Source organism: Brassica napus, chromosome C3, assembly GCF_020379485.1.
Source record: "Brassica napus cultivar Da-Ae chromosome C3, Da-Ae, whole genome shotgun sequence".
In the NCBI taxonomy this organism is placed as follows: domain Eukaryota; kingdom Viridiplantae; phylum Streptophyta; class Magnoliopsida; order Brassicales; family Brassicaceae; genus Brassica; species Brassica napus.
The window spans coordinates 32,749,436-32,772,506 of record NC_063446.1 but is presented as its reverse complement, the minus strand read 5'-3'; the positions used below and the strand labels follow the sequence as shown (position 1 = coordinate 32,772,506).

At 31.9% G+C, this 23,071-nt stretch overlaps 2 protein-coding genes, 2 long non-coding RNA genes and 1 other non-coding gene across 7 annotated transcripts; 1 reads left to right on the top strand and 4 right to left on the bottom strand.

The window, feature by feature from the left end:
• Positions 1-1,364: 1,364 nt before the first annotated feature.
• LOC125583025 lies at positions 1,365-2,063 on the bottom strand. Its single transcript, XM_048749554.1, has one exon. It carries the CDS (start codon positions 2,061-2,063, stop codon positions 1,365-1,367), a length of 699 nt encoding a protein of 232 aa, XP_048605511.1.
• A 1,980-nt stretch (positions 2,064-4,043) lies between these two features.
• Positions 4,044-4,421, top strand: LOC106413420 (B-box domain protein 31). The gene has a single exon (XM_013854201.1). The coding sequence runs from the start codon at positions 4,044-4,046 to the stop codon at positions 4,419-4,421; it is 378 nt and encodes a 125-aa protein (XP_013709655.1).
• Positions 4,422-6,571: 2,150 nt separating this feature from the next.
• LOC106416031 lies at positions 6,572-9,911 on the bottom strand. Of its 3 annotated transcripts, XR_001283076.3 has the most exons (7): positions 9,585-9,910; positions 8,891-9,178; positions 8,728-8,813; positions 8,585-8,648; positions 7,947-8,028; positions 7,708-7,823; positions 6,572-7,458 (listed from the first exon to the last, which is right to left on the bottom strand). It is a non-coding gene; the product is annotated as an uncharacterized LOC106416031 (long non-coding RNA). The 3 variants fall into 3 exon arrangements; XR_001283074.3 differs by having other exon boundaries at positions 6,572-7,823; positions 7,942-8,028; positions 9,585-9,911; XR_001283073.3 differs by having other exon boundaries at positions 6,572-7,823; positions 9,585-9,889.
• On the bottom strand, positions 9,288-9,383 carry LOC125584920. Its single transcript, XR_007321822.1, has one exon. It is a non-coding gene; the product is annotated as a small nucleolar RNA R44/J54/Z268 family (small nucleolar RNA).
• Positions 9,912-18,523: 8,612 nt separating the features above from the next.
• On the bottom strand, positions 18,524-21,204 carry LOC111207603. The gene is made up of 6 exons (XR_002659857.2): positions 20,005-21,204; positions 19,805-19,897; positions 19,662-19,712; positions 19,264-19,420; positions 19,063-19,184; positions 18,524-18,984 (listed from the first exon to the last, which is right to left on the bottom strand). It is a non-coding gene; the product is annotated as an uncharacterized LOC111207603 (long non-coding RNA).
• Between the last annotated feature and the right edge of the window lie 1,867 nt (positions 21,205-23,071).

Here is a 23,071-nt window from a genome sequence, read left to right as displayed (position 1 = left end):
TCATGTCTCGGATTGGGCCTGCAGTACGGGCTGGTCCATGGTCGATCATCATTTGGTTTATAACACTCCCCGTTGCTCGACACATCCGGTACAGGTTCGTTGCATGCTTAATGTTGCCTCATTAAAACCTCTCCTGAAAACCCCCAAAACCAATGTGGCAAAATGGGAAACCAAGGACAGGAAAAAGAGTACAACACATGAACTCCCCCAGATGAATGCATCACTGTAGTAGATGCATTCCCATCTGGTATCCGAGTCTTCTTGAACGTTGAAGTTGCCTATGACATGGTGAAGATGATCAGCTGGATTCTCCTTGAATGAACTTGTAAGTCTTGGACGTTGGTATGTCTTTTGGAACTCCATTAAGATGTGGTCAGGATGTACATCTTTGCTGCTGATCACTCCATGTCTTGGTTGAACTGATGGTGCTTCAAACGGTGCTCGGATGGACTTTATAATCTGCAATAAAACTTTACTTGCAAGTCCTTTTTCATGTCCCATGGATTCTCTTTGGTTATATGGCTTTCCCAAAACGTGGACATTCAATATATATTGAGTCATAGACCCAGAACACATACGAACAATTTTACTTCATATCTTTCGTTCATTCGGACTTATATCTCTTCGTATGTGCCAATGGTTTTATCCATTGTAACCAATCATTCTTTATTTTCTTTTGTCGATCCATGTTGAGCTATAGACCTTGTCTATATTCGTTCATAATCATGAGTGTCTAAGGTCATACCATCAATAATTATTTGCTGCAATGAAACTCATCACACAATGAATTGGCAGTCATACACTCATGTCATTTGTACATGGTTATCGATCTTTTCTTGCTTTAGCAATGCTTATAATCATTAAGCCACGACCAGACATCCTTCTGGTCACTATCCTGATTTATGGTTCTCACTTAGACGTGCTGACTTAATCATACACACACACACACGGCTATGATTTTTCTACAGACTTTCCATATGTAAAACATAGTCTGTTTAATCAATCGATAACTTGTATTATTGAACCTTTGAACCATTAAACATTTTCTCTCAGTTGGTCTTTATTATGATCACAAGGAATTATAATATTTTCTGTATGGACTGATTGCACTAAGTAAATACTTAGCTTTTCATATTACTTACAGCTGCTGTATATTACAATCCATAAACAACTTAGGAACAAAGCTTGTTCTATGAGAATTTCTTTCCATATTTCTATGGTACGTTGATACATTTATCTAGTGATCCATTTGCTGCTTACTACACCATTATTTCTTTAGTAAATATCCAGACAAAATCAAACTTGAAATGAATAACAAATAAATCAAATCAGATATGAAAACATAAAATCAGAATGTCGGAAAATTATTCAATGTATAATCCGACCTCATGGTCCATGAGTGTCCATTCGGAATCCTCCTCAGATCTCTTCTTATCAAATGTGGCTTTATTAGCTTCAGGGATTTTCATCTCACTGTCTAGTACTTCATAATATATCTCCATGATGTCATTAAACCGTCTGATGTTATCCATCCTTTTCTGCTTCTTTTGCTCAATGTCTAATAAATATGAGAACAGGTCATAATAAGTGGTGAAACCTTTGGCCTGATGTGATAACAACACTTCCTCTGAATGGAATGTGTCACGAGTTTTGTTTAACAAATCCTCGTTTGTTACCAATTCACCACATAGTCTAAGACTATAGGTGATTCTCATAAGATCAGAGTGATAATTGTCCACGGATTCATAATCCTGGAACCTTAGAGCTTCCCATTTTTTCTTGGATTCATGCAACAATGGCTCACAGAATCTAGAATTCAAAAATGACCAGAGATTATGAGGATCATTAACATATCCAAACTCGTCTCTTAGGTCCTCACAGAGATGGTGTCGCATAATCATTATGGCTCTGTGTCTTTCACACGCAAGGGTGTCATTACCATACTTGATGCACTTCCCAAGTCCTCGAGACTTCAAGACGGCTGAAGTGTTTATAGCCCAATCAAGATAATTATCTCCAGAGAGATTAAGGGCTTTGTAATCTGAGGGTATGTAACTCGACATCTGAAATCATTATTCAAAACAGGTCTTAATCAAGTAATCTTTTTGAAATTTTTCATGCTTCATATCAATGCCACACACGGACCAAAAGAAAAAAAATTTCTAAATGATGCATTTTCTTAAAACCATACGGTTTAAGGTGTGGATCAATGTATTTTTCAGATTTAAGGTCCTCTTATTTCAAACACAAGGTTTCAAGGCCTTTAGGGATTCTATCTTAGATGATCAGGAAAATGTTCCATATTTTCTCCATCCCATTGGATCGGATCATTTAGTATAATGATTTTTTTTTTTTCAGTTCAAATCAGATTGCTTGAAAACTATGAATGATCTATATCCCTAACAGTCGAGATTTCATGTTCAGTATGCAATATTAGTATGCAAACAATATGCAATCAAGCAAACCAATTCAATCATGAAATCAGGTTAGGGTTTTCGAAAAATATACCATATATTTATTTTTATTTTTTTTCGAAAAATAATCAAATCAGAAATTATTGTGACTTAAAAAAAATAAATCAGGAAGATTTGATTTATTCAAGCAATTTATTATATACTTTTCGATTTAAAAATAAATATATTTTCTCAGATATATCTCTGATATTTCGATTTTAAATATTAAAAAAATATTTTTTTCAATCCTAATCAAGTTCTAGTCGTTATCAATCATCAGAAAAACAAATTTCTCAGACAAGAACAGGAGGTACAACCTCGGATTAATTTATGAAACCATGATCAGATTTTCAAAAAAAAAAAAATTATGTAACATGCAGTCCTTAACAGTTCTAGTTGATTCAGATCAGATAAGAACATTAAACAGGACAATAATGATAAGTTTAAGCAAGTAACAGTCGGTTTCTTTCAACATATAGCAGTCAGATTTTTTTAAAAAAATTGTTTAACTTTCAATCCTAAACAGTTCTAATGTGAAATTATCATCAAGAAAAGTTTTAAACAATTTTAAAATCAGTTTCAGATTAAGAACAGGTTCAAAACAAGTTCAGGTTCGAGATTTTAAAGAGTTTATGGTTTCTAGTTTTATTTTATTTGCAGAGACATGTTGCTAAATATAGCTACATGGCTGCGGATGGGGGTATTTAATACTTTATGGGTTTTAGATGAGTTTTCGATGATACTAGAAAACTTTTGATGGGTTGATCGGTCTATCAGTTAGAGATCTTCCTGGTTAGCTGATGGATTGCTCGGAATTATTGTTTTTGTTGCTGCTTGTTGGAATAGGAGACTGGTATATGGTTGAGAGAGATTTTGGTTTCTGGAACAAATTTTCCGCCTGTATTGTAGCTGAGCGTGGGGGCGCGTCCGAACTCCGATTGATGCGGGGTTAGCGGCGTTGGCTTCGTCTCGTCAAGAGCTTTAATTTGGTATCTGGCTCGTCGTCTGGATCCACCGGAGTTGAGGGATAGAGGTGTTTGAAGTTTGTCAGGAATTAGGGTTTTTACTGCTCAGATTTATTTCTGGTTTTTAGGGTTAGGGTTTATGAGAGCAACGTCGTGCTGATAACGTATTGTAAATGAAGTGTTGGGGAAATACTTCTGTTATTATTACTGTCGACCAGAAGGTCCATATATATACAAGGTATTAGACCGTCATAAGGTCATGTTTATCCTAACAAGATAAGGATAATGATAAACACTATGTTACAGATATACATAGAATATATACTAGATAAACACATAGTCTCTGGTTGTCTTTATCATGTTCCGGATTGAGCCTGCAGTACGGGCTGGTCCATGGTCGATCATCATTTGGTTTATAACAATACCAAAATAGACTAATGAGTATAGATAAGCTGGTGTGACCCACAATAAGAACAAATCCTAGCCATATATACAAATTAAAAGAGTACTTATCTACAGAGAATAACCATATAAAGTCACAACAATATATATATATATATATATATAATTAAACCACCCTTTGACAAAAAAATATATATCTATAGGGGTGCGAGGAGAGCTTAAGATGTGCAGTAGTAACGTGGAAGAAGAGAAAATAAGAAGAAGCAGAAAGAGAAGAGGAGACTGCAGAACATTCTGCGAGGAACCGACTTACCGGACTCGGTGTTCTATATGTGGAATAACAGATGTGCTTGTCTACTGTGCCGCGGACGCCAAGTTCTTCTGCCAAGGATGCGACATAAGGGAACACTCCTTCTCTAACTATTGGTCTTGGAGGCACGTGCGCCGCATGCTTTGTACGGTTTGCCAGTGTTTCAATCGCACTTTATTGGTCGAAAATTTCCGCTACACTTTACCAGAGTTGACCATCCCAATTGAAGTACCACAAGCCGAAGTTGAAATCGATGAGCCAAGCGATCTTCTTGATTCCGATGAAGATTAATACTCTGTCCTAGTTAAGGTTTTGTTCTTTATTATAACACTTGGATGAAAATAGCTTTAGGGTTTTGTTTTTGGGTCAATGAGGGTTATTTAAGCATATTGTTTGACATGAATCTTTTGTTGATTTCATTTGATCATTATCAAAGACGACGTTGTTAATTTTATTTATCAATTGACTCTAGACGTTGAATGTGCTTAAGGCACAATTTCCATGAATGATTTAGATTAAATTTATTTCACCATAAGTATAAATAACATATCACCAAGTTTATCATTTACTGACTTTCAAAAATAATATTATATAAGACGAGGTTTTTTAACGCGCTACGCGTGGATTTGGTTTAATTGATCAAATTAAACAGGTACATATATAATATATGTAAGACAATTATGTTTAAAAGTAATAAATTAAAAGTCATAATTTGATTTTCTTAGTGACCTTCATGTATTTGTATCTTTAGGTTTTGTGTTCTGTTGTTGCTAAGAAAAGGGTTTTGTGTTCTCAGAGACAAAAAAATATAGTCAATTATTTTGTGGTAAAGAATTTACATAAAAATTATTTTAATGGAAAATTTTATAAAATATTTCAACTAAATTTCGTTAATTTATTTAATATCTAAACTTTTTGATATAAGTTTAATACTTCAAATAATTTCTTTGTTCATATATATCCATTAATTATTAATATTGTGCTCATTTTAATATCCAAACTATGTTTACTTCAATAAAAAAATATTAATAATTTTCAAACAAAATGTATAAAATTTTCTAAATTCAATCCAAATCTTAAAAAATTTCTATTTTAAATTTTAGCAATAAAAAATCAACTAAATTTTGGATGAATTTAAGAAATTTTAAAAAACTTAATTTGATTGGAAATTAAATGAATTAGTTTTAAGTTTCAGAAAAAAAAATTAAAGTTCATATTAAATAAAATTAAAAATTTAATGTTATCCACAATTTAGTTTATTTTCCTATAAATTAACATAAAATTAATTTTTTAAAAGATCTGGTTTTGAATTTTGTAGGATTTGTTTTTAATTTGTTTTTAATTTTTTAATACTTATGATTAAAATGAGCATATTTTGAATATTAAAGTGGACATAATTTTAAAGTTAGTGAATTAAAATGCACAAAAAAATTAATTGAAATATTAAACTTGGTTGAAAATAATTTGAGGATTAAAAACTTAACAAAGTTTACTTAAGGTATTTATATAATTTCCCTTATTTTAACTCTTTTACAGTTGTAGATTTACATTTTAATCTTTTCCAACAATGTTGATAGAGACTAATAGAAATCAAAATTTATGAGAACATTAATCAAAATAGTTGTGGATGTAGGAATTCCATTTATGTAAACAAAAAATTTATATATATATATATTTTTTTTTTGTCATCAATTTTTTTTTATATAAATGTAAGATTATATATGTTTTCCATGCAAATAATATTTTATTTAAATCATTCAAAATTTGAAAATCTGTGAATGTTTTGTATTTTATTTCTGTCAATTGAAATTATGTTTTCTCATTTACGATATATAAAAGCCAATTATAATAATAGTTTTGATATTTCTAGAAGATTGACTTCTCTTTTGGTATAAAAGCCAATTATAATAATAGTTTTGATATTTCTAGAAGATTGACTTCTCTTTTGGTAAGAAAAAGAAAGAAATATATTTAAATCATCTTATTCTAAACAGTATATATTAGTTTTATGAAGGTTTTGTTAGCTAGCTAGTCATTGTAATCTTCCTAACCAAATAACTATAACAGTTAGAAGCTAAGTGATAATATAAGATGTTATTAATTTTGTTTAGGGTAATAACTCTAAATCACAATAAAATAGAAAAGTTTATAATTATAGGGTGTAGTATTTTGTAATTATAATAAAAAAATTACAATAAAATAAAATAGTTCCGTAAATGTTTGTAGTATTTTTTAATTATAGGATATTAATTCCTAATCAGGTAAAGCGAAACATAAAATTAAACTAATATCTCTAAACATTACATATTGCAGTATAATGATAATAGATTCATACTGTTTTTTTTTTTGCCTTATTAAGATAAGCCATAAACTGTTTTAATTAGCCAACGCATACTACTTATAAACTGAAAGGAGAGGCACACAGTTGAACACGCTAGTGGTTGATCCTAGAAAGCACATACTATAAACTATATATGATTGTTGTAAAAATAATGTGTAAGTGTATTAAAATCATTAGAATCTTGTTTTACATTTACCGAGCTTTATCTTACATCCACCAACCCTCTCAAATCTCAGTTCACCAGTTGAACAACATTCTCCAGACTTCATCATATTTCCAATATCCCGCCTCGGTTCACCACTCCGTCTCGATATGTCGATACCCCTCTTTATATATACTGCCAAAAAGACTGGTTTCAGCCCCTTCAAGCATCGCTCGTAACTGAGCTCGAGCTTCATCAGAAACACAGAACTTTCACCATCCTCTGCGGTTATTGAGGTCTGTCGGAACTGAGGAGAAGCAGATGACCACAACCGTCACAGTGTTTGATGAATTAAGCCACGTGCATCTTTCCCAAGTTCCATCCCACATTGTTTGGAGTCCCCGTGCCTCAGTCTTTGAGTTATGTTACTCACTGCATTCTTGCTAAAACCATATCTCAACCAACACCACACTGGCTAATATCTATACTGGTCTTGGAGATATGAATTGTATTCCTGTGTTGTTGCTTCCACTACGTGCCACCACAAAAGAGACTCATTTGTTTTCAAGAAGGGAAGCACATGTTAAACTTGAGCAAGATTGTATTCAACTCCAATGTCAAGAAGATGATCCAAAGAGTGCTACCTTGAATAAAACGCCAAGCGCCTTGCAGTGGATTCCACTCGTCTTTGTCTCAATGAGTTGGCGTGAACTGCGCCAATGCCCTTTCCATCTAAAAAAAGCTCAATATTCGCATCAAACATACGATAGCTAGGTCATGTGTGAACACAAATTCGTATGTTTGACCATCAAAGTGGCGTACTCTATACATGCCAGCCCAAATCCCTACATTAAAAAGTATAAGATATAACTCAATTCTATGTAGCAACTTAGATTTAAGACATAGGATGACAAGGTTTTTCAGGGATCATGCCAAATCAATTGCATATCAAGATATTCAGAACAATACTCTCTCACCAGAATTCATTTAAATTTGGAAATATGTGCCTAAAATTAAGCTGGAGAACATAAATATAAATAGTATTAGTGGTAACGCATGAGAAAAACATAAAGGAACGAAGACAAAAGACCAACTTCCAATAACTGCAAATCAATCAAAAGCACCCGCATACGTGGTTGATTCCTGATCCAATTTGCTTTCTCCACCATCCAGTGATGTAAGCCAAGAAAAACGTGTCAATTACTGTGTCCTGGAAAATTGTTTGAAAGCATAAGCATTTAGATGAATATGAAAGTTATGCCAACCAAAATGAGAAGCGGATGAGAAGACGTCTTTGTTTAAAAAGTAATAAAAGGGTATGAGAATACCATACACAATTTTTCTTAACAGCTTTGTATGTTGGGTGATCAGGCACATAGATATGGATATAAGCACGTATGATCTCTCACAAAGTTCTGCGACATGAGCAAACTTAATAAGAAGGTAAATTGCAAATGGTGAACAGACAGCAATAAACGCTGGCTCTCTCAGAACATGTTACTTATTCCAAGATCAGGGAGGAGAAACTTCATAAACTGTCTAGCATCATCATGTTTCTGGGTGGAATAGTTGTCATAACTATTATATTTGGCTCACTAGAGCAAGTCCATTGGTAAGAACCCATAATGGGTTCTAATCAATAATTTAGTAATTAATTTAGTGATTTGAAAGGTTTAGAACCTTTGTTACTATAATTTAATTTCTCATTGTCCAATGGGAGAAACTCATTGAGGTTCTTAAATTTTTTTTTTTCTAAAATTGAATGATTGGATTTTATAACATGAAAGAACATAAAAATTTAAATAAAAAAGACATAACAATATTGGGAAGAAGCCATTTAGAAGAGAAATAGGAAGAGAAAAAAAATCTTGTTCTTTTAGGTGAAATGGGAAGAGAAACAAAAAGTGAAACATGTTTTAAGATATTGATAAAAACGTGAATGAAAGTTAAAAGGCGAGTGAAGCATCATACCTTTTGAACCATCGATCATCAATGCTGATTGAACAAAGCATATAATGTAGCCAGGATACAGTCCCTGCAAAGAAAAACAAATAGAGATTTTGATTACATAACAAAAAAAAGATTGAATCATTATGGAAGAACGGAGCACTCACATGCCACACGGCACTAACGGTTTGAGTAGCTAGCAACTGGAAGAAACCAGCTTTCTTCCCATGCTTCACAATTCTTTCATACACATCTGCAATTTAAACACCAAGAAACACCGTTGAAATGCGATAATGGCAATCTCAAAGAATCTCATCCTCAACTACTCACAGTGACGGAGCCAAGTGCTGACTTGTATGTTCCACACAAGAGGAATCTGAACTGCACTCTTAGCACACCTAGTATATCAACGTTCTTTGCAAGGTCCCATTTCGCCTTTGTTTGAGTGTTCTCGTCGGTCCAGCCACTGAAACCCAAACCGGAGATGATGATGGAAGCCTCTGAGATCGACCATATGAAGTAGCACTTCCAACGAGCCGTGAAACCGGCCATGTACTGGTAACCGAATCTTCTCCAGAACCCCCATTCATGGTACACCGGCTCAGTGAAAAAAAAAAGCTTCAAAAAGACATAACAACATTGGGAAGAAGCCATTAAAACAAAGCTTCAAAAACAATTTGAGTATAAAAAAAACAAATCTTTACAAACAAACTTTTAGATTTTGGGAAGTGCATCAGAGAGATTCCCATTTAGACAATAGTCATCATTCTACTTCTCGCTAAGGAGAATCTGGTGTCCCTGTCTTTTTATAGTCACTTGCACCATACACCCCATAAAAAATAGAACACCAAGAAAGAGCTAATCATCATATTCAACTATAATCTATGTAAACAAGAATACTAGCCTCTAATGCAACACTAAGCTAACGCAGAGGAAACATCTTACAATCCAGAGAAAAACAGATTAATAAGTTCAATACAAATTAAGTATGAAAAGAGATCAAATCGGCTAAACAGAGACTAACCGGAGAGGTGAAGAACAAAACCATAAACAAACTGGATCGTCTTTGAATCGTTTTTATGGGTGAAACAAACCAAAATCGTCTTTGAATCCAGACAGAGAAGATGGAGTGATCGTGATTGGATAGCCGACAAAGATTGGATTGAGACAGAATCGAGAGAGAAAGTCGATTGATCCAGATTGGAGGAGGAAGAGAGAAAGTCGAGGAAGAGACCAAACTGATTTCGGCAAGAGACTCCGACGAAAGAGAGAGAGATAAATGGGAGATCCATTAAGATAATGACACGTAAGGGCTCTTACCAATCGTAAAAATCCCACGTTTAACACCGGTTCTCTGATTTTTATTCCTTTTTCATTTATTTTTTTTTTCTTTTTTCCTTAGAACCTCATTTAAGACACACCGATGGAGGTGGTGTTAGCCAGAAAGAGATAATCAAATGCATTCAGAAAGGGTACTGTTAGAGAAGCATTAAAAAAATGAACTTGGAAGAGCAAACAACTAACAAAATGACGTCATCCCATGAACTAAGCAGGATTGCTGGATTAGAACCCTACATTAAAAAATGAGAAAACTATTTACATCACAATAAACTGTCAGAAAGAGATTCATACAATGGAGGGAGGATGGGAGAGATCCAGTCCGATAACATCATGGAGTTTCTCTTTAACCATCCTCAGCATACTACTAATTGGATGATTCTCACGGGTTCCTTCCTGCTCGGTCTGCGTAATCAACACACTGAACCCATAAATCTGAATTTTTGTATAGGGTCTCGGTGGAGTTTGAGAGAAGCGAGGAGGCCATCTGAGATTTATAGCGTTAAGTTGAGAGGAGTTGAAGAGAAATTTCTTGCATGTTAAGTATGTTTGGCTGTCTCGGGGAGAGGAAGGCTTCTCATAGGATTAGGGTTAAGACAGGACTATGACTCATATAAATACCAAATGTGAGAAGAAACCGAATCAGTTTTGTGTGTGCGATAAATGCTTACGTTGGGAGGAGGAAGCTGAAGGAATGAAAAACATGAATTTATGAGATGATGTGGCCTGTGATTATAATTACGGAGAGTTGACATGACACAAACTCATATTTTAAGAGCATCATTAAGGGTCTCTTAATTAATTTTTAAAAGTATTTAAGAAGTAAATTTGGTTAAGAGACTTTGTTAAAAACTTTCAACCTTTTTGTCCTCCATTGCAAGTCTCTTAAACAAAGAGTTTTTTTAAAAAAAAATATAGAGAATGTTTTTGATTATTTTGTGAATATAGAAGATGAGAACATTTCTTCCCATGATCATTCTCTAAGAGAAACAGAAAAAGAAAACAGATTCACAAACAAGTATAACTGCACGTACCTCACCACTGATCCTCATGAAACAGTTTCTCACCGAAAGCTGCACAATTCAGTAGGCAAAATATTGTTAGGGAATAACATTCCATGAGATGATTCTTCTTAAGGTGTGACAAAAAGAACAAATCCTATCGCATTGAGTAGAAGAACACAAGTCAGACAAGCAAAGCTTTAAGACATAACACAAGCACGTACAGAATCCAAGACCAATCATATATCTCAACAAAAATACGCGTAAAGAGACGAGTAACAATTCATTCCTTCAATAGTATGTCAAAGTTTTCATCTTTATCATACAAAACCGAGCTTTAATCCCATTACATACAAAAGATTGACATCTTAGAGTTTCAGCCCCCTATTCCATGAACGACATTCTAGCTTACTAATCAATAAAATCTCCAAGTTCACTTTTAATTTCAAAACCAAGCAGTGATGAAGTAGATTTTGTCGTAAAAAAATCAAGCTTCCATGATCAAAGATTACAATTTTAAAGAAATTTAAAAGATCAAAAACAAACCTCGCTGTCTTTGTCGAGCAAGATGTCTTTGATCCTAACAACCTCCTTAGAAACCATTGAAAACTCTTCAATCGCATCACTCAAGGCCTCAGCTTCATCTCACCTGTACATAATAAGTCAATACCAATCAGTTCTCAGACACATTGGTGCATCAGCTTTTTAGTTAACTACATACTGTTATGAACATGGCCTGTAAGAAGTCACTGGACTTAGTTTTCATACTGTTATGAACATGAACAGATTCGTTTTCATCATATGGAACAAGGCAAGAACAGAGATTTATAGAAGCAAAACCCAAGAAGAGATATAATCAAAGATCAAAACTTTATGGACAAACAATCAAATCCAGAAACTTAAATTCCATTAAAACTGAAAACCCAATTCAATCAAGCGTGGTAAGAAGAGTCATCAGAGTTGATCGTAATTGAAAGAAGCAGGACAAGATCAAGAACAGCAAGCAGAGAAATCTAAAAAGGGTGAGAAGAAGAGTCATCAGACTTATCACCGCCGTTAAACCACCAACCATTGTCTCCGCCGGAGCCGTTTCCATTATCATTATTGCCGCCGATATCTCCAGAAGGAAAACAGTTTCTCCTCCTAGCGATTGATTAGTAAAGCTTTCATTAGCAGTGGCGACTAATAGAGGGAACTGGGAAAGGGAGGGAAGTGGTGGTGGCCGGAGTGATTGCCGTGGGAGAAGTACTGTCCAATTTTCCGTCTAGAGAGAAAGAGATGTGGAGAGAAGAAGAGACACGTGTCTCATAAGATACGTCCCTTACTGTCCTCAATTAAGGAACGTTCCTTCTAATAATAGGCAATTTTCTTTTTCTTTTAATCCTAATAATATTAAGAGACAGCCTCAAGAGACTGCGTTAATGATGCCCTAAGTGGCTGATTTAATTTGACGATGTGGATAGCCTCAATGCTCTTGCTCAAGAATTTTTAGTATTCTAAGATTTTCAAAAAAAAGCATGTATCTCTTTTAGCCAGATCATAAAGTATTTTTTCAGTGTTAAAATCGCTAAATCTGTATTTTAAGTTAAAATTCTATGGTTATAATTTTACTTGTATTATGAGAATTTATGTCTGACTATACTTCTTGTACGATATTGAAGTTTATAAAAAATCAAATTTGTAAAATTATATTTTTTTTGTAATGATCAAGTATATGTGTTATTAACAATTATTTAATTTTATGATTTTATATATTAATTGATTTTATATATTTGACTTTCTGCGGTTTTGATGCAATTTAGCAAAATAGTGACAAAATATCTTGAAACAATTAACAAATTAGAGATGAATTTCCGTTTGAAAGTCTAAAAAATAATATAAAGGTCAATATTTATAAAAATCTTATATAAATTCATATCGTTTTGATATTGTTCTTTTCAATATTCATTAATTAAATAATACAATAAACTAGTTGGCAATATTTGTTTTTCTTTTTGCTTTTCTGCTTTAATTTTGTTACACGATCCTGCTTGGGATAAATCCTAGCCATATATACAAATTAAAAAGCTTATCTACAAGAAGAACAAATACATATAATATGCTTGGGATAAATCCTAGCCATATATACAAATTAAAAAGCTTATCTACAAGAAGAACAAATACATATAATATATATATTATTATATATAAGCGGAGGGGGATTTGAGAGAGAGGTAATGAAAAAAGATGTCTAATAATAATAACTTGGGAGAGAAAGAACAACTCAGAAGAAGTCTAATTTGCAGGACAGTTTGCAAAAAAACGAGTGATCCATCGAAGTGTGGTGTGTGTGGAACAACAGATGTGCTTCTCTACTGTGATGCTCACCGCGACTTCTTTTGCTTTGAGTGCGATCGATGGGAACACAATTTCGACAACAACATATGGGCTTGGAGGCACGTGCGTAGGATGATGTGTTCGGTTTGTCACTGTTTTAGCCGCAAAATATTTGTCGAAAATTGCTGTCTACCTTTGCCACCATTGCAGGTCCCTACTAAATTGCCGCAGGCGGTGTTTGAGATCAACGCAACGTTTTCTGATTCTGAAGACGACGAGGAGAACGATTAATACCCGGTTAATGTTTTTAGTGTTTTAATCTAGGGAAATCTGTTTTTTAGAGCAAAAAAATGGTAACTATGTCCCTTTAGACTAAATTATACTACTTTATGTCCTATTAGACTAATTTTTTCCAAAATGGCAGTAATGTCCTTAAAATTGTAATTTTTTAAAAAGATATATATTGAGTTCGACAAGGGGGATCGATCGATCCCACTTTACAAGTTATAGTGGATCGATCGATCCCGATCATTATTTAGAACAAAAAAAACGCGAAATATATACTGATTGACCTGGTCCATATCACTCGATCGGCGAAGGTCGATTTACACAGATCGACCGATCTGTAAGAATAGATCGATCGATCCCGTGCCGAGGAAAGAATCCCAAATCGATTTTTTTGGTTTTGTATGATTATATCTGGATTGATTCCCACTTGATTTGAACCGACTAAGCATGATTTCAACTCTTTAAACTCGATTTCTCTGGGATGAAAGTGAATATTCTCAAATATTCTCAAATATTTGAATTTCTAAAAATAGGAATTTGAATTTCTAAAAATAGGACACGCCTCTTCAAGAATGTTCCATCGACAACAACCAGTAGCACCCCTTTGAATTTGAATTTCTAAAAATAGCATATTTTTTTCTGGGATGAAAGTGAATATTCTCAAATCGATTTGTCGCTTTTTTTTGTTCCTTTTTTGTTTTTGTTTTTTTAAAAAAAAAATCAATTTTTTAAAAAAATATAAAAGTGAATATTCTCAAATATTTTGTTTCCATATTTTTAGGAACTGATTTCTTATCCGTAGAATACAACTAATATGTAGAAATCAGTTTCTACAGTTTTTTAGAATTATAGTAATGTTTAGAATTTGATTTCTACATGTTTTAGATTTATAGTAAATCTGTAGAAGTCGGTTTCTACATGTTTTAGAATTAGATTAATGTGTAGATTTTGATTTCTAAGAATTTTAGAATGGTAGGTTAAGCACGGAATGTGTATTCGACATATTTGTAGAATACTCCTATTTACGTAGATCATGTATTCTAAACATTGTAGATTCAATGAAAAAAGTAGATTTCGTTTTCTACTTCGTAGAATGTCATTTCTACTTTTTTTAGAACATAATCTGAAATTTATAATTTTAACTTTTTTATAACTGGAAAATATACCATTAAGTTCATATAGATATTTTAACAAATGTTACTATTTTTCCAAATTTTTTTTGTTCGTAAAACTATTTATTAAAATTATTTTCATAAATATTAAAGGGTATTATAAGAAAATATGACACAAAATATAGATTAGTCTAAAGGGACATAGTTACTATTTTTTTGCTCTAAAAAAACAGTTTTCCCTTTAATCTATTAGTTATCAGATTGGAATAAGGTCATGAGTTTAGGCTTTTTTCTTTTGTTTTAAGTTATCAACAATTAATATTTTCAATATTTTTTTGGTCGCTATCAAACAAATATTCTAAGGAAATTCTGATATGCGACAGTTTGTAATTGATTGTAACCAAACTGTAACTATGTGTCGAAAACAATCGTTTGAAGACTTAGCAAAAAAAAACAAAACAATCGTTTGAAGCAAAAGACGTGGTTAACTATTGGAAGAATTAGCCCTTACTCAAATTTGAGAAAACTATTAGAAGAATTTAACCTCAAGAGTTTTTCGCTATTGAGGGTCTGACTGGTTCAAACGCAGCGGTTTGCAGTTGCGGGAGTTTGTGGATGCGGGTGATTGCGGTTTCTAGCAGTTTTAAAAAATTTATAAGACTAGTTATGCGGTTAGAAATTTGTGTGTTTGCGGGATATTTATGACTGGTTAACTATCAAATGCAGCAGCGGTTAAAACATAAATTAACAATATTTATTGTTTATATAATTATAAAAATATGAAAAAATCATTATATTATAATAAATATAAAAATTATATTTAGAAAATTATAGTTTTAATTTTTTTTTAAAATATAGAAAATATTTTAATTTTAAAATTTATAATATTAATTAAAATACAATACATATATTTTAGTATTTTTATCATTCCAATTTAAATTTTATATTGAATATTTTTATTTTTGTATTTATATTGTTTTTTTAAAAAAGAAAAATAATTATCCTCCCGCAATCGCACGTAACTGCAAACGCTAGCTGAAACCAGCTTTTGAATTTATGAGGTTTAGAGCGGTTTGAAGCGGTTTAGAGCGGTTTGAGTGATTGTTGCAAAACACCAACAACCACTGCCAACCGCAAAAGCTGCGTTTGCGGTTGGTAGCGAGGGAACAAGTCATACCCTTAGTAGACCTGAATCTTTCACTAACTGGACACGAAAGTACGGTTTAACTAGAGGCACCATTAGTATCTTTTATATATTAAAACAGAATCATTTGCAATAAATGTGTTCACACACACATTGACACGTGTCAGCTTCACATTCATTTTAATTTTAAAATGCTTACGTGTCAGTCTCACAGTCATTTATCAATTAATATGTTCACACAATAATTTTTTTAACTCTATCGCACTAATTTTTTTAATAAGTTCATTTTTAGTTTTCATATTTTTAACTTTTGTAGCAGTGAATTGAAGTTCTCTCCGGGAAAGTACTGAATAATATCATTGTTGAAAGAAATAAATTACAAAATCATTAAGATTCACATCAACTAAAAATGCCGGAATGAAAATGTTTAAAAAAATGAAAGTTTTGTATCTAGCCGAACTTGGTCATGATTGAGATTTAAGCATATAAAGCAACAAATAATTATGATTGGTTATGAATTAAAGAAACTAGGGTAAAAAACGTCACACACAAAGTTGGATCTTTACTTTAGTCAAATATTATTTTTCTTACAAAGTTTTCATATCAAACTAAGAATTAGAAACATAATCAGATTGTTAGGAAAAAACAAAAATCATAAAAGCTTTAAAAGAAAAGAAAATTCGCGAAATCAATTGAAAAAGAGAATTCATGTACCGAGTGAAGATATCACATTATTTTTGACACAACTCTAACCATTTTCATTCGATTGTATCATGTTTTTATCATATTTACCAATAACTTTTATAAGAAAGTACACGTTATTGGTTATAGACTACGTCAATTTTTTAATATGTCCAACAATATTGACACGACGCCCAAACATTTTTATTGGTATTCTTAAAGTATGGTCTAATAATTATGTATGTAAAATAAGCCTAACATATTAATTTTACATTTATATATTTTTCTTTATATTTGTAGAAGAAAGTAAGTCTTCGTAAAATATTTGGAACCGAAGAACCGAACTTGATTTGAAAGTAATACTAGACACTAACTAAAACTGATTAATTACTCAAATGGATCTAGAAGTTTAATATCCGGATAACCAGACCCGGATTTGATCAAGACTTAAATATTTTAGATACCGAAATAATCTAAAACACAGTTATATACTTAAATATATTAGTTATTTTAAAATTTTATATCTACTAGATATTCATTAATATATATATGAAAATATCTAAAAGAACAAAATATGTTCAAAATACTAAAAATATATATATTTTTCTCCATCTAAATATTTAAATTGAATTTTTTATGTAAATTTAAGTATTTAGTCTTAAATTATTTAAATTTTTACGTTTTATATTATTTTATTTTCGGATTCTGAGATTAAATATTTTTGGATTTTTGTAAAAAAAATTATATAATTAAAATAGGTATCCGAACTCGAACGCGAACCGAACTTGCACTGATTCGAACCAAATCCAATCCAATTTCAAACCAAAATTTGTAAATATTCGAATCATATTTAAATTTTAACTCTATAAATTAAAATCCGAACAGATATCTGAATGCTCTTTCTTTGAAAAAGCTATACGATAAATCTTTAATTACAACGTAAAATAAATAATTTAATCAATTATTTTAGTCTGTGCACGGTGCACGTTATTACCTAGTTATTATTACTGAGAAAGGGTTTACTATTAAATTAGAGGCACCATTATTAATAAGTTTCTCTAGTGGTTCAGGTATTAAATAGGACTCCGAGGAGGGTTATTCAAGGCAAAACACCTTGTGAATGTTTTTTTTTTTTCCACCTCATGAATGTTTGTATGGAAGCGGCCTTCGTATGGACGCTCGTAGTCACTCTAGAACCGTATGGATTACTTATAAACGAATTAGATAATTATAATATGATAAAAATAATAGATAATTTATTATTTATAAATTATAAATTATAATAATTAATATATAGTAGTACAAATAAAATAAATAATATATTATTATTTGTAAATTTTGATATTTAACTTATTATATTAATACATTTAGTATATTGTTATAATTTAAGCGTTCTATTAATCGTTCTAATCACTATCGTTCTAAGCGATAGTGTTATTTTCAAATGTATTTATTACAAATCAAATCATGACCAGTTTTTTATATCTTGCTTATGAACGTAATAATCATGGTTTACAAATCCGCTTATTAAAAATTATATAATAAACAAACTCATAATTTTACCTTACTAATATATATATAGATATATTTTTTTGGAAAACTTTTTTTTTGGATAAAACCTTGCTAATATATATGAGAAATTGTCACAAATATCACATTCATAATACCATTTTTCATGTTTACATTAATCACTTTTACCCTCATTTTTAATGAATGTTAAAAGACACTTATACCCCTATGATTAACTAATCTACACTTAGGGTTTAGAGTTGAGGGGTGGGGTAGAGACCCTAGGAGGACACTTATGTCCGGTAAAATTTTTGGAATGTGAAATTTAGGATTCTAATAAATATATAAATAAATACTTAAAAAATATAAAAAAAAATGTTAAAAATAGTTTCAAATATAATTTTTGATTTTCAAAAATAAATTTTGAAAAAATAAATAAAAAAAATTCTGAAAAAAAATTCAAAACAAAAATTTATAAAAAAGTTCGAATTTGAAAAAGTATAATTCAAAAACATAAAAAAAAAATATTTTTTTTCATTTTTTTGTTTTTTTATTTATTAAAATAATGATTTATTATATATATATAGATAACAAGAATATAAGAGTCTTTTGCCACTTATTAGTGAAGAAAATATTTTTGAAAATGTTCTTTTAATAGTGGTAAAGATGAAAAGTGGTAGTATGAAAATGTCTCTTCACAACTTTGAAGTTTTGTTTTTACTGTCCGATAAGAATCATCGGTGAAGGTTATATATGTATTTTTGAAAACAAGTTGTGAATATCTAAAATCAAATTTAACTGTCGGATAGGTTCTAGATATGAAAAAAAAAAATCATCAGAATGTAATTTTCAACAATTTCTCATGTACTTCTCCACATAAACGTTGCAGACTTATTCTTTCTTCTTTTGTGAAATAACTAGTTTACTGCGGCTGCGCCACTTGCACCATCATCTTTTGGATCATCTTTTCTTGCAAATCTCTCTTTCGCATATTTTTCCCTTAGTTTAGCTGCTACTTTGATTTTTGGGGCAGTCCTGCAACGAGTGCAAAAAGTAGATATAAAGCAAAAAAACTTTATAATATAGTAGTCGTATTATAATGAAAGCACGTACTTCTTGCGTATGGGTCTCTTAAGGTCTAGCCTGATAGCAGCGAGTCTTCTGTTCTGCCTCTGAATCTCAGCTCGTGGTAGTGGTCTTCCTCCCACGTTTTGCTCCTCTTGCCCTTGATGAACCTAACGGTACAAAACAGTTATAGGAGGCAAATGATCAAAACATGAATATTATAAATGTAAATTTGGAAGGGGGTTTTACCACGGGTTGTTCAACAATTTGATGAACTGAGTGCTTCTGTCTCAAGCAATTTAGGCCACACATCCCGCAGACATATCGACTCTCAGTAGTGCAATATACGGTGGCCACGTGAGAATTCACCGGGCATTGTTCACACTAATATTGGGCCATTTTAATCCTATTAACAATTGGATGATATAGTTAGGTTTATTGTGCGACTCGTAATTAAGCACCGAATCAATAACAGGCTTACAATACCCTAAAGAAAAACTAAGGCCTAGATTCTTGGCAGAAGCAAAGGATAACATCAGTCTAGTTAATCCTAAAACTCTTCAGGTGTGTGTGTGTGTGTCTTGGCAAAAGAATCTGATAAAGAAAACACAAAAACCTAACCCTAACAAATGAGTAGGGGAACTTACCTTTACGCCGGAGGAAGAAAAAAACGGAGACGTTCCGTTCCTCAAGAAAAGCTGAGAAAGATATGTAGAGGGGAAGGTGAGAAGAGAGACATGAATTACACAAGTCAGAACAGATTCATGGCGGAAGAACCTCGAAGATCTACCTTACGGTGATTAAAGAAGAGAGACGTGAAGCGGAGTACTGGCGAACAAGATTCACGCGATGCTCGTGCGATGGAAAAAGACCGTGAGAAAATCTGTTAAACAAGACGAAGATGATGGTGAAGAAAGAAGACGGAGTCGCTCACTAAGATGACGGCGTGAGTATGAGAGTACAGAACCTAGTGGAGGACGAGTTAGTTACCTCTCCGGAAGTGACGGTGGGGAAGAAAGAAGAGATAAATTTTGGTGATGCAGAGAGAATTGAAGACGGAGTCGCCGAGACGACCTGAGTATGAGATCGTAATAGAACCAAAGTGGAGGACGAGTTAGTTAGTTGCACAAAGGGTTCGTTAAGTTTCATGAAAATCTTGGAGCCTGACCGTTGCTTTTTTATTATTCGATTCACATAATATATACCTTACCAACTTCGCTTCGTTTCAATTAATAGCGCTTTAGTTCTTTTTTTCTTTGGTTGCTAAATTAGGGTTCTGATATTTTTTTCTTTTTTCTAATTTTGTATTTTTGCTGGAGCTTCTTCCACACAACTTTCTGATTTCAAAAAGTTGCTACGTGAAAAGATATGATTATTTAATCTTAATTATACCACGTCATCAGATAACATTCCACAAAAATTGTAACAAAATCTATCCCACTAGGACATGGCTGGTTATGAGATTCTGGAGTCGTAGATGATTTATTAAAGATTTACCAAAGATTTCAATAGTTTAGGGACCTAAAATTTCCTTTTTATAAATTCGGAGGCCCGAGGACCGGCCATGCACTAGGCCCAGTTGCATATAAAAAAATTCAAAAATTTTAGAGGTCTGAAAAACAAATATTTCGTTAAGCTTGGCCTAATATCGGCCCTGTACTAGGGATGTTCCAAAAAGAAAAACCTATACCCTAAGAACAAATCAAATAAAACCATACATAGATTCTGAATCATAATATGCTATATTCTATCGATTAACATACCGGATTAAAGTTAGTTTTAAAATACTTGAAACAAATACATGGAGACCTACAATATTATTAATAAGTCTTCTTGATTGTTCACTGACAACATTTATATTTGGAGATAATCCACCAAAAAAAGTGATTAGATGTTAAATTTGTTTAATTACATTTGTATATTTTTCTTTATACTTGTAGAAGAAAGTAAGTCTTCGTAAAATATTTGGAACCGAAGAACCGAACTTGATTTGAAAGTAATACTAGACACAAAAAAAAACTGATTAATTACTCAAATGGATCTAGAAGTTTAATATCCGGATAACCAGACCCGAATTTGATCAAGACAGAAATATTTTAGATACCGAAATAATCTAAAACACAGTTATATACTTAAATATATTAGTTATTTTAAAATTTTATATCTACTAGATATTCATTAATATATATATATGAAAATATCTAAAAGAACAAAATATGTTCAAAATACTAAAAAATATATATATTTTTATCCATCTAAATATTTAAATTGAACTTTTTATGTAAATTTAAGCATTTAGTCTTAAATTATTTTAATTTTATGTTTTATATTATTTTTATTTTCGGATTCTGAGATTAAATATTTTTGGATTTTTGTAAAAAAAATTATATAATTAAAATAGGTATCCGAACTCGAACCCGAACCGAACTTGCACTGATTCGAACCAAATCCAATCCAAATTCAAACCAAAATTTGTAAAAATCCGAATCATATTTAAATTTTAACTCTAAAAATTAAAATCCGAATAGATTAACTGAATCCGAACGGATATCTGAATGCTCATTCTTTGAAACCCAAAGTATAAGATTAGTTAACTTTAGGGGTATACAAATATATTTATCGTTCAATAAATTTCTTTCGATTATTTTTTTCTTTGAAGACTTTTTGTGAAATGTAAACTAAAAAAAAATGATATCATAGAAAATTCCTCTTTTAAAATTGCTTATAACCATTAAATACATATATAATGTAAATATAATATTTTTGTTGTTAATTTTTACACAATTTTTTTTTTGAATTTCAGTGGATGTTTCTATTAAGTTAACCAGAACATAATAGGAAACATTTTTTGGGATAATCAACATTGTTGCGCATAAGACAGAGTTTAACAATTGGGTTCTACACGTGAGAGGAAGATGTACTGTATATATAATTACTAGGTCCGGGCCGCGCTACGCGAGGCATTTAGACTTCGTTAAATATTTGAATTGATTTTGCTTCAGAGGATTGAGTTATATCTTGTCTGAAAAATTGTTTTCATGAATCATTTACTTGTATATGATATTATTAAGAATATCAATAGCCTTTTGGCGATGTTCTTCCAATTGTATCCTTCTATAAGCCTGCAATTCACTCTCAAAAGCGTTTTGTACCTTCCTACCTACAGCTTGTGTGGATCCTTTATAATGACCATTGTCATCTTGTAAAACCCATCCTGCATTTCCTTCAATATTATAATTTAAAAATGATCCATCCACATTACATTTGATGAAACCAATTGCCGTGTTCTTCCAATTTGGTGTCCCTCCTCTTGAATACCTAAAGGAACATTTGCATTAGTGTTACCTTTAGCATCCTTCCATTCTTTTGCATCATCTTCTATATTCGCCATAGTATCCAGAAAGGAAGGTCTTGTAAATGAATGCACCGTGACGGTGAACATATAAATAATACAGGCTTCTATCTTCTCTTCCAACGTTGTTGCTGAACTATTGATGACATGATTTGATATACCCGAAGCTCTCCAAATTCTTTTTGCATATATGCATTCAAAAAATAAATGTTCCTCTGTTTCTTCTTGCAGGCTCCTAATGTTAATTTATTTTAATTTGATTTTTTTTTTTACTTTTTAACTTTAAGACAATGCATCTCTGGTTTAAATTTAAAATAAGAATACATCTGTTAATTGTAATAGTGGTGTTTATTGTTGCTATATATTCTTTTTGACTGTTTCCAAAATAATACCAAAACAACACTAAACCAAAATTCTTGTTAGTAAGAAAATTTCATAACCACAAATAAAATACTAAAATTAACAGGTGTACCAATTCTACTTTATTAACGAAAACCCGAACTGATTAATTAAAAATTTGCAAAACAACAGCATTATTGAGTGAAGCTTAAAAACTTAGGAAGAAATGGAATTGAGAAAAAAATTTGCCAATAGTGGGAGTGATAAGGCATTTCGAGGTTTCTTAAGATTTGGATCCTTGTCACCATCCATTGTTTCCTCCTTCGTGTTGACCACTGGACCAGTTTGCGTAGGAATTGGTTCAGA